This window comes from Gallinula chloropus (assembly GCF_964237585.1).
Source record: "Gallinula chloropus genome assembly, chromosome: 20".
NCBI lineage: Eukaryota > Metazoa > Chordata > Aves > Gruiformes > Rallidae > Gallinula > Gallinula chloropus.
Window position 1 is genome coordinate 9,696,485 of NC_140105.1, and position 12,231 is coordinate 9,708,715.

At 52.9% G+C, this 12,231-nt stretch overlaps 1 protein-coding gene across 2 annotated transcripts in view; it reads left to right on the forward strand.

The window, feature by feature from the left end:
- Nucleotides 1–49: 49 nt before the first annotated feature.
- The window catches only part of TBC1D16 (TBC1 domain family member 16), a 33,566-nt gene continuing 21,384 nt past the window's right edge, over nt 50–12,231 (forward strand). For both annotated transcript variants that reach the window (XM_084273501.1, XM_084273502.1), the window contains exons 1-3: nt 50–171; nt 7,377–7,612; nt 8,652–9,276. In XM_084273501.1, the coding sequence (XP_084129627.1) occupies nt 7,435–7,612; nt 8,652–9,276 (803 nt within the window). In that variant the 5' untranslated portion in view covers nt 50–171; nt 7,377–7,434. The remainder of the gene's footprint in view (nt 172–7,376; nt 7,613–8,651; nt 9,277–12,231) is intronic.

Genomic DNA, 12,231 nt, shown 5'->3' on the forward strand with positions numbered 1-12,231 from the left:
ACCACCTCAGCCCGCGGGGGGGGGGGGGGACGACGACGACACACACACACGGTACTCGGCCCGCACCACCTCAGCCCGCGGGGGGGGGCGGGGCGCGGCGGTCGGGCCGCACCAGCTCAGCCCGCCGCTTCCCGGCCGCCATGGCCGCGCCAGCCCGGTGCGGGGCAGCAGGTAAGGGCGCCGCGGGCGGAGGCCGGGGAGGCATGGCGGGCGGGCGGGTGTCCCTCCGCCCTTCCCCCGCGGAGGCGGCCCCGCTTGAGGCGGCGGCCGGACACCCCCGGGTCCCGTCGGCGGGGCGGGGCCGTGGGGCGGGCACACGGCCGCGGGGCCGGGCCGGGCGGAGCGGGGCGGTGGCAGCCCGTACGCAGGGCCCGGTGGGGGCGCGGCGGTTCGGAGCCTACCCGGGTCCGGCCCGGTGCGTCCCGTCCAGCCGTCAGAACTTTCCCCGGGCTCGCCTTTGCCGGTAACAGCGCCGGGGCCGCGCTGGGGGGCGGGCGGGCTGCGTGCGGCGGGGCCGGGGCTGGGCTGGGGCTGGGGCCGGGACCTGCCTGCCCGCAGCGGCGGCTGCCCGCAGCTTCCCCCGGCGCCTCCCGGGCCGGCTGCTCGTCCCGCGTGTCGCTGTCACACGGCTTCGCGCCCGGGGAAGGGGGCGAGAGACGCGGGTACCCTGCCTGGCAGCCCGGGCGTGCGGCTGTTCGCGTATCCCGCTCTTTGTCTGCCCTTCCTCCGCGTCCCCCCCCGGCTGGGGGGTGCTGCCGGCCGGAGCCCGGAGCCGGGCGGTGCGGGGCGGTGCGGGCTCGGGGCTGGCGGGAAGCGAGAGTGCGGAGTAGTTCTCAAACTTCTATCTCTCCCGCTCTTTTGGGGCGGCTCCGCGCGGCTTGGGGTCTTGGGGTGATCCCCTGACTTTTGGGGAGGAGGTCTTCTCTCGGACCACCCCAACACCCACCTCTTGGCTGCCCACAGCGGCGAGGTGAAGGAAGATGGGCTGGTCAGGATGCTGGGCGGTGATTTGATGTATGTATGGCCTTCAGGTGCTCCGGGGCAGGGATTATGTGGCAAGATCCTGCTCAGGGTGTTGCTGACGCCCTGTAAAAATAACTCTGCTTCTTCCTCTCTGAGCTCTGCCCGTCTTCTCTGCCCCAGGATGGGTAGTTTGCCTTGCAAAGGTGTTAGGTTCTTGGTTGTCCCTATGAATTGTAATAAAAAATGGAAGATTTCTTGAGAGAAAGCAGTGGAAATGTTAAGACCAGTTATTCCCAGGACAGCTCAGGATAAAGAGCTCAGGATTGTGGCTTCTTTCACAGAAACCTTTGGGTTTGTGGGCTTAGAGGAGCTTGTTCTTGTTCTGGTGATAACTTGGCTAAAACTGGAGATGTCTCTGAAAGCTGCTTCTCTGCCCCTGGGCTAGGCTTGCTGGATGTCTAGGTTTACTCTTCTGGGTGGTGGGAGGGCTGGGAGTGGGCAGAGCATGGCATTCCCTGCCCACTTGTGGACAGGGAGAGGGGGCATGGTCCTGCCTGCAGCAGGTGAGGCAGAGGCGATTTCAAAGGGTCAGCGTGGCAGAGCTGTGTGTGCTCTGATGTCTGTCCTGTTAAGAGAAGACTTTGCAATTAGTTCATCAGTGAAGCTGTGGAACCAATCTCCTGGGACTTTCTAGCTGCTGGCATTTGAGGGTCTGGTACTGTGAGCCATGGCTACGGACACTGGGGAGTGAAAAGCCCTCTGTGCTCTGAGGTGACGTTATTCTCAGGGTGGAGGGACATACAGCACAGGTAATTTCCCGGCACTGAAGTATGTGCTGCAGTTTGACTTTCCATGCTGGAGGGGTAGTAAACTCTTTGTTTGCTTTTATTATCCCTGAGCAGGTGTGGCAGGGAGCAGCAGGCAGGCTCTGATGATAGCCTTTCATTTCCCTTTTCATCCCGGAGTCACAAACTTGCTGGTTTTAGGCTGCCATCTCTTTTTTTTACCTCCTCAGCTGAGCGAAATCACTTCCCCTGAAGTGCCTGGAACTGGAGCTGTGTCAGGGCTTCAGCCAGCACTGGTGGCTGCTGTTACTTTCCCTTTGCTCGGGGCTCCACGTGCCGGCAGGTCAGCAATGAAAGGCTTTTTGGTGACCTACATAATTCTCCCTGGGAAAGGGGATGACTTCAGAATGGCTCCCTATGGTAAACTTTTTTTTTTCCTTGATTTGGCTGCCTCATCTCAAACAGCTCCAGCTAATGGCAAATATATATATATATATATATTTGAAAAGTGCTTTTTTTTTTTCTTTTCCTCCCCTAATGTGGAGGTATTGCAATACAAAGGGAAGGTGGTTACAGGGGCACTCGTGTATACACGGAGAAGTGTAGATCAAGGGAGTGACTAGCTGAGAGTTGCACAGAAAAACCCATCAGAGGACTGGAAGGGAGCTCCAAATACTGACTCCCTGGCTACTGGACACTGTCTCCAGCCATTCTGCCTTCCTGTGCATGAGCTACCAGCAGTGCATTTGCTTTTCCCAAGGGGAGGAAGAGGCAGGAACCTCAGCAGCGTTTGAGACCTCCCCAGTGCAGCGAGTCTGTACTCCTGAAATACCTGAAGTCAGATTTAACTCATTAAGGGCAAAAAAAGGAGGAAAAAAATAAAAGCCAGTTGTAGTTTTCTTCCTTCAGGTATTTCATGCTTAAATTTAGTGCCGCTGTTGGACAGCTCATGTTTCTCCTCTGTGCCCAGACACGCTGTAAGTCTCATGTTGCACTTCAAGAGCCCCGTAGCTTCGGCTTATTTTACTTGTAAAGCTTTTAAACACTTGCACAGCACAATTTGCCCTTGGAGCCACAAGCCCCACTGCCAGACACAGAGTGCTCAGCGGTGTCACTTGTCGGCCAGAGCCGAGCCCAGGACACAGGCTGTCCCCTGGCTCTGTGGGCTGAACTTATTTCTGAGAGAAGCCTTGTTGCTTTGTGTGCCTGCGGACCGATGGGGTGTTGGTGTGTGCTGCATGGACTGGGAGTCGTGCTGGAGCCCTACATCTCCCTCCTTCCATCACCCTCCCTCCTTCCATCACCCTCCCTCCTTCCATCACCCTCCCTCCTTCCATCACCCTCCCTCCTTCCATCACCCTCCCTCCTTCCATCACCCTCCCTCCTTCCATCACCCTCCCTCCTTCCATCACCCTCCCTCCCTCCATCACCCTCCCTCCCTCCATCACCCTCCCTCCCTCCATCACCCTCCCTCCCTCCATCACCCTCCCTCCCTCCATCACCCTCCCTCCCTCCATCACCCTCCCTCCCTCCATCACCCTCCCTCCCTCCATCACCCTCCCTCCTTCCATCACCCTCCTTCATGGGAAGACAGGAATCTCGTGCAACCGGAGGCAGCAACATTTGGTCCAGCAGCGTCTGCCAAGGTGAGGGAGCGAGCTGCCAAGCCAGACAGGATTTTGTTGTTTATTGGTTTGTGAGAAGGGGAAGGGCACTTCTAGGGGAGCAAGCAGCCGGTGCTATTTGAGATGCTGCTGGCTGGAACTGGTCAGGCTCTGCTGAAGAAGCTCCTGGGGTGATTTCAGGAGTTGGCTCCCCAGTGCGTTTTGGAGCTCTCATGTAGCTGGGAAGTGCTGGCATGGACTGGGAGAGCAGCCAGGGGCTGCAGGAGCAGATTTGGTAGCTGGAGCTAAAGGTTTTTTAGCGGCGACAGTTGATGTGTGGGAGAAGAAAATGTATGTGTGCTTAATAAATATTGGCACTCAGCAAGGGCTTATCAGCTAATTCAGTGCTTCAGCTTCTGGAGAGCTGGGTTGTCTCTGCCACGTTGAAAAGAACCTTTTCAGATCAGGGGATAAAGAGAAAATTAATATGAAAAGTGCTTCCTTTTTTTTATTATTCTTTTCTTTTGAATGGTGCTGATTTAATGCTGACTGAGCTGTCGGATGGTTCCTGCCTGCCTTCCCAAGGGACCACAGCAATACCTGCTGCTCCTCAGCAGCCAGGCCCCATGGGCTGTGTGTGCAGACATTGTCCCATACAGAAGAGGGCTCAGAATGGAGCAAACACCGCAGATTTGGGCTCTCTTGTTCTTGCTGGTTTGTGTTGTATGAAGTCCTGCCCTCTGTGAAGGAGAAGCACATCCTCAAGACTTCCAGAGAAGGGCAACCAGGCTGGGGAAGGGGCTGGAGGGCAAATACTATGAGAAGCGACTGAGGGAGCTGGGGGTGTTCAGCCTGGAGAAGAGGAGGCTGAGGGGAGACCTTATCACCACCTCCACTGCCCTGCCAGGAGGGTGCAGAGAGGTGGGCGATGGTCTCTTCAGCCAGGGGACAGGAGATGGGACAAGGGGAAATGGCCTCAAGCTGCCCCAGGGCAGGGGCAGAGCAGATGTGAGGGGAAAGTTCTTCCCTGAAAGAGTTGTGGGGCTGTGGCACAGGCTGCCCAGGGAGGGGGCTGAGTCCCCACCCCAGGTGTGTTTAACAGACAGGGAGATGAGGTGCTCAGGGATCTGGTTTAGCACAGGACAGGAATGGTTGGACTTGATGATCTTAAAGGGCTTTTCCAGCCTTGTGGTCTGTGTTTCAAGCTGGCTTTCAGAGACTTTTGGGGTTGTACAAATGGTCTAACTGACCTTCCCAGGGCCGGTCCATCATCTTGTCCCCCCCAGGACTGTTTCTGCAGTCTGGCTTGGAAATGCCTTCTTCAAGTTGTGTGGTTCTGCTGCGCCCTGATCCCTGCCACAGTGACAGGGCTGGATACTCCTCACCACAGTCTAACTGCCTCACTGCTTCTCCCATCCTCCTTTTCTTGGCAGTGATAATTCCCACGTATGAAGACTTTCAATGCATTCCCCTTTGCTTTTCATCTCTTTCCATGCCCCAGATCACTCTTACCAGTCTCCCTGAAACCACCCAGTGACTTGCTCCTGGTTTTCTTAGTGCTACAACCAAAGCTGTGCAGAATTCCCTAGCCTGGGGCAACGGTGGAAGGATTGGAAGTCTTGCTGTCGGTGTGTACGTATCCCAGTGTATTTGGCTGCTTGTTTGCAGCATCCCAGTGGACTCTGATTTCTGGTGCATAGTTCTTCTGCATGACAAACCCCACAGACTCCATGTCCTGTGCTGGCAGGATGTCACGTTCCTCATCTCCTGAGTGTTTCCTCATCCCAGCCAGCCTGCACGGACCTGCAGCGCCGTCCACCTGCACATCAAGGCAGTGCTGGAGCAACAGGTGCTGTGCAGGATCAAAGTGCTGTTTCCCTTTAAATCCCTCCTGCTTTCCAGGGAGCAGCTTTTGATCTTTTTACCCCTTGCTTTGTTCTTTCTCTGCTAGGTAGAAGCTAATTAAATGCTGCCTCTGTGGGCAGAGAAGTCCTGCACCTCTGCCCACATTGCTGAGGATTTCCTGGTTTTCGGGTTCTGATGCAATACCTGACATAGCTCATGGTCCAGATAGCCCTGCTGACTTCAGTCTTGACAGCAACAGGGCATCGCTGAGCAGACCATGCTGCCTACGAGATGTGGTGTAGGCTCAGGACCTCTGAGTCCCGTATCACTGCTTCAGACTCCCTCCAGGCTGTGTTGAAATGGTGTGTTGTAACTTGGTGGTGGGAAGGAGGAATTGCAACAGAGTTTACTGTCTGTGTTCTTGCAGGGTGCAGTGAGAGGAGAGGAGCTTTGCTCTTTAAAGGTGATTGAGGCAAATGATTTTCTCTGAGACCTGACCCAGAGCCTGAAGCAGCTCAGTGTGGTTTGGTGATCTGGGCAAGAGCGAGCACGTGGCTCCATTGGTGGTTGGGTTTTTGGCCTGAGACATGAAGATCCGTGTTGTGTTTGGTGCTAGAAGGAGACATGGGTGCAAAGGACTTGCAGAGTAATTCTCTTGCCCTGAACCCTTGCTGGGCTGGGGCTTCTCCATCAAAGCCTGAAATGCAGAAACTGCTTATGCTGGGATTCAAGCTGACAAATCTGGGGATTGCCACTTAAACCAATAGTCTGTCCTTTCATGAAGGTTCTGTCAACTACTTGGCAGACTCATTTGCCATCTTCTTTATGTACAAATCTGTTGGAATCAGGGCTGCTGTCTTCCTTCCCAGCAGATTTCCCTCTGCTCCTCAGGAAGTGCTCCCAGCCCTCCCACTTCCTTGTTTGTGGAGATACCATTAAAACTGCATTTCCAGAAAGGGAAGCTATTCAGTGTTTGATGATGCTTGCCTGAAACCCCTGAATGCTTCTGGCATACAGTGCCCCTGATAGGACAAATTGCCTTTTCCTGCTATTCCTGGCCAGCCCCATTGTGTGTCCTGCATTGTCACAGGAACACACCGAGCCCAGCTCTGTATGTGCTGTCCCCAGACCTGGCACCGCAGCCAAGCGTGGGATGTGCTAGGTCAGACTGGTCTGTTCACCAGCAAGTAGGGCCGTGTAAATACAAAGAAACAAAAGCCAATGTTTCCTCTCCTTGAGTGCTTTTGGTGGAACAGAAGGTGCTGTGCTTCTGATGCTCTGCTTCCCAGCTAGGGAGGGGAGCAGCAGGTATGCCTGTGTTGAATTGTGTTGGCTGGCTGTGGGGTCGCTTCATGCAAGACCCACCATCAAGTCTTCTTCCTGATCTGCCTGCAAAATAGTTTATAGCTGGGGTGATCCCTCTGGATTCGCTGTAGAGCTCCTCATCGACAGCCCCAGTAAGGAGCAAATCTCATTTGAGCACAGAGCTCACTCAGTGGTTAAAGGATAAAGTTACCTTGTTTGCCTAGAGTTGGCATGCCACACACTGCTGTCAGAGTCTGCCCACTCTTCACCAGGGGTCTCTTACCCCTGAAAAAAGTGATTTAACCATCACTGCTCAAAAAAACCCACCCCATCCAAACCAAAAAACCCCAGCCCAAACCCCTCAAACACACAGCAGGGTTATGCCAGAAATTGGTGTTTACATTAGTGTTTGCTGGAGACCCGTGGTGACTGCGGGTGAAGCAGCAGCTGCTTGTTTAATGTCCTGGTCTCAGCAGTTTTTCTGTGTGGGAGGAACACCCTGGGGTCTCCTCTGACTCTGTGACACCCCCAGGACAGCGATGTGTTGGGCAGCTCTGCATTACTGAGCTGTTCCCTTCATGGGCAGTTTTTCAGTGACAAGCATTACTTTTGTGTTTCCTCCCCATGTGACTATTGAAATGTTGGGGGGCTTTTTGCTGCCTTAATATTCCTTCGTTGCAGAGAACAACAACTCTGGATTCCATATTTCAGCATCTTTAAAACAAAGAAGGGATGCTCAGATCCAGGGTGTTTGGAGGCTCTTCCTTGAGTTGTAGGATTGATGCAGCAGTTGCTGGGAGATCTCTTCCTTCTCAGCACGTGCTCTGCTGTTGTGATATTTATTCTGACACTCTTCTTTCCTCCTTCTTAGCAGATCTTCTGAATTTGGCTCCTGATTAAAGCTGACAGATAATGGAAACATTTCCTTGGCGATGTCTCTGGGGCGACTCCTCCGACGTGCCTCTTCTAAAGCTTCCGACCTCCTGACCTTGAATCCTGGCTGTGGCAGCAGTTCCTCTTCCATACTTGATGGGGAGATTATCTACTCCAAGAATAACGTTTGTGTCCACCCTCCTGAGCTGTTACAAGGCATCGGGGAGCACCATCCAGGTGACAGGGTGCTGCAGATGCTGCACACTTGCTCTTCTTCTCTCTCTGGGGGGGGGGGTGTTTATAGCAGGTTCTACATCTCGGGCTCTGAAGGATGAAGAGGTGCTTGGTGGGGGTCAGGGCAAGGCAGTATTATGGAAGATGAAGGAAAGCCGTCCACAGGCTGATTTATCAGCTCTTCCTTTAGTAGGAAAATGGATGATAATTCTCTCTTCTCTTCTGGCCTAGCATGGATTTTAGCAAGTCCTTTTGTGTTGCCAGAAGACAGGCAGTTGTCCTTTGAGGACAGTAACTTCTTTTGCCCTTTCAAATCCTCGTTTTGTCCAGGAAAGCCAAGTGTCATCTTGTAACTCATAGCTAGAGTGGCCTCCACCACCACTGGTAAAGGGAAGAGAAAGAAAACCTGATTGTGGCTCTATGCACTCGAGCAGATGAAGATAAATACTGCTCTGTCCCTTTAGGCTCATCTGTTACTGAGCTCTTTCATGTTTTCATCAAAGAGAGCTGTGGCTACTGGCTTAGCTTCACAAACCTGATTATTCTGTGAACGTTGACCCATGGTTCCCTCCTCGTGTGTGTGAGGGTTTCTTCCTATTGGCTTTCCATGGAAATTGAAGCCCTTTAGCTACACGAAGGTAAATATTCTTGAGGAAGAGATGTTGAGCTGGTGCTTGAAGTTGTTGAACTAATAGTGGAAGTTGTTCATGTGGCAACGTATTTCCAAATTCACTCGTGATTAGTAATCCCTCCAGGAAGCTGAAGCATTCCATGCCACTTGGGTGCCTGCTTGGGCCAGAGGGAATTTAGACTATTCAAAAGCCATATGCAGACTTGAAATTACTGATGAGCACCCCACCATTCGTTTAGTACAGTCCTTGCCTGGTAAATAAAAGGGTTTCATTTGCTTGTATTGAATGGGGGTGAAGCCACCACTGCTGAATGATGGATGGGGAAGACAGGGAAGGGCGAATTTTGGGCTTCTGCAGTTTCCTGTGAATAAAGCTGCGTCATAACCGACCGCTCCTCTGCTCTCTTGAAGGCTATTTGTGCTTGTATGTGGAGAAGGATGAGCTACTTGGGACCACGCTCATCCTCGCCTGGGTGCCCAACTCCCGCATTCAGAGGCAGGATGAAGAAGCCCTGCGCTACATCACTCCCGAGAGCTCCCCTGTCCGTAAAGCTCCCCGCAAGCGCGGCCGCCACGCTCAGGGTTTCGGCGTTATCCGTCAGGCTTCCCCCACCGAGCAGAGAGGGGCAGCGATCCTGAAAGAAGACAGCTTGACTGAGCCACAGCTTGTGAAAGATGTGGCTTATATCAGCTCCCCCTCTTCGGAAGGGGAGAAGCTGTCCCAAAGCTGCCCCGCAGCCGACGGCAGCCGCCGGTCCCAGCCCGCCCGCAGTGACTCAGGAATCCTCTCCACAGTCAGCTCTCAGGAGGAGCAGAACAGGTCGGAGCTGTCGGCGGAGGGGACGGAGGAAGGTCTGGACTGCAGGCCAGAGCCAGGGGAAGACGAGGGCTCCTTGGAGCTGTCTGCTGACGACGTGAGCAGGGACAGTACTTTTGACTCTGATTCCGATGCCTTCTCTTCCCCCTTCTGCCTCTCCCCCATTAGCGAAGCCCTGGGGAAAAGCAGTAGTTCCGTGTTTCTGGATAATGACAGCAGGTGAGTGCATCCTTTTCTCCAGTTCCTGGGTGAATCACTGGGCTGGCGGTGGCTGAGCTTGGAGATGCCAAAGGAAACTGAGAAGCAGCTCAGTACCATTGAGCTGAATATCCCATCTTGCTCCAGACTCACTGCAGACACGTCTCATTTACAGGAAACAGTTTGCTGGCCAGTCCTGTGCCTGCTCAGGAGCTCTGGTCTCAAACATTGAGGGCTGCATAGGTTGAGTTTTTTGGGAGAGAGATATGCCTTGAGCCCTGGAAACAGCATTACTAAACTAAAAAGGTCCTTTGGTGGTCTAATTGGCCCTGCTGAGGAGATGTGCTAGTTACTTCTTGTGGAGAGCCACATCAAAGGCTCTGACTGGCTTCCGCCGAGCCGTGGGTGCCTCCCTGCAAGGCAGCGTGTTGACATGAAGTCTGCATGCATGAGCTTGTTCTGCTGATGTTCAGAGCGTGGTCCCACTTAAGACATATCAATATTAATTCTCACACATCTAACCCGGGTATTTTAGTCCAGGCTGGTGTATCTAAACATCAACACTTCTCCATGGCATCTGCAGTAAACCCCAAGTAGGGGAAAGAGGCAAAGGAGGAATAACCAGGAGGATACTGCTGTGGAGACACAACGTTTCTGGCTTTCTGGTCTGTGCTCTGTGCAATGTGTCACTCATTTCCCTCGTGGGGAGGGTGGGTGTGCTGCACTCATGAAGCACCACGGGGCTGATTTTAAGGGTAAAGCTCAACTTTGTAACTACGCCTGAAATTAGGAAAAACCAGTTCTCTTTTGTGTGTGTCATTGATGTCCAGGCTGCATTGAGACTTGACGCTTGAAGAGATTTGGTTCTTTATTTCCTGGGCTAATCTCATATGCAGAGAATGCTGGTAAGAACAAGGTTTATGAAGGAAATATTCAAATTGATGCAGTTTTTTCTGGATATTTTAAGACCCTTCAGTGCAGTAATCTCAGACTTTGTATCAGCTTTGTATTTGATCTCTGTCCTGGCAACCTGCTGCCAATGAACTGCAGCCCACAGTGTTTTATGGGCTTGGGCTCTGCAGCAGCTGGGGTGGGCAGTAGTTTGAGCAGTGCCTCTGCTATCCCTTCCCTCCATCTCATCCCATCCCATCCCATCCCACCACAGCTCTGCTCTGGCTGCAGAGGGGCATCACAAAGCTGCTGCAGGATGCCCAGGATGGGCCTTTGGTTTCCAAACCGTGTTGAACCACAGCAGTTCAACACAGCATCCCTTTCAGCTCTCCAAATAGGAAGCCTCACAGTCTTTTTGTTTGAGAACTGATAATAGGAGTGGAGCAGACTTTGGAAACTACATAAATGTCGTGAAACACACCTTGAAAAAAATTGACAGGCCTTTGAATGATTAAATATCCCTGCTAATACCTTTATTTTGTTGGTTCCTAGGCTTTTTGACCTGTTCAGATTGTGTTCTGGCACTGAGCTGCTGCTTGGGGGTTGAGCTGCATCCGCCCTGAGAGAACATCATGTCGGTTTAGAAATTTCTTGGTCTTGACTTAAAACCCCAGAAAACTCCCCTGCCACCAAAGCCTCAGTCTCTTTAAGGTGTGTCATCTCTTCTTCCTTGAAGCAGCACTGACAACCCCAGCCCCTGGCTTGGGCCACAAGGCCACGTGCTGCCCAAGGCGTGTGGAGACTCCGACGAGGCTCCGCACTGGGACAGGGGCTGGTGCAGATGGGTGCTGGCACAGTGCTTGGGGGCACAGCAAGTGAGCAAGGAGCCTTGTGGTTTAACTGTTTTGAAACAACACTCTGAGCTGCTCAGAGTGTCGGGGCAGGAAGGAAATCGAATTTATTGCATCTTCACTGCCTTGGCTGTGAGTTCGTGCAGCATTTCCCAGTTGTCTCCCCACCGGCTCAGGCGAGCCCTCTGCCGGCTTTCCTCTTGTGGTGCCAAGCCCTGGCACCTCAGGGGTGGCTCTGCAGACCCACTGCTCCTGGGACACTTCTTTATTTTTATTCCTTTGTTTTTTCTTTTCCCACTCCTCCAGCACCAGTCTGGAAGCTGTGTACGGTGTCTGTGGCACTCGTACGTGGCAACTCCCAACTCACAGCAGATTAATAAAACAGACCTTTCATTGTTTGGGACTTCGGCCTCGAAAGGCTTTTGTCCTTCATGCATCCAACTTTTTTTTCATTCCAATGTGTTCTTCTCCATAGAGCCCCCTCACATGGTATCTGCAGGATCATACAGACTGGTTTGAGTTGAGATTTTGCAGAGAATACTTGGCAAAAGTCCTATCAAAAAAAGTATCCTCTTGTTTCCTGCATTCATCCCAGCGTTTTAGCCGGTGGGGGATGCTGTTTCAGAAGTCACTACAAGCATGAGAACAGCTCCCTTGTTTCTTAAGGGTTGGGTTGGGTTTTTTTTCTACTGGCTGCTTCCCCTCTGAGCCAGAATTGGAGTGCGAACAAAGTTCGTGCTGCTGGCAGATTGTTTCAACTCCTTTTTTTTCCCTCCCTACCCCCCGGTCACCACCTCCTCCCTGCAAAGAGGAACGAATGTTTCTGGTTATTTCCCTCTGCATTGGGGAGCTGCTGTAAAGAGAACTCTGCTTTTCCCCATGCTTGCTTCAGAAGCTGAAGCGATGTGGCACAGGGGGTGTTTCAGCCCAGCTGAAAAATGTGACATTGTGGAAGAAGTAGGACATGGTGTGTTGGATCAGGTGAGAGCAGGGACTCAGCATGCTGCTTGCCAGAATATCCAGGAGCCACAAGTCCTGTATGCCTCTTGGAGCATCCCCTGAGAAGGCAGCCTGCCCTCCTGGGCTGAAGGGAGCTGACAACCACGTACTGGTGTGTGCAGAACAGGGCCAGGGAGGAAGGAGGGAGGCAGGCGGCTTGGAAGCACTTGAGTCACACCACAAGTCAGTTATTTTAAGTCAACAACTCGCCTTGTGGAACATAAGGAAATAAAAA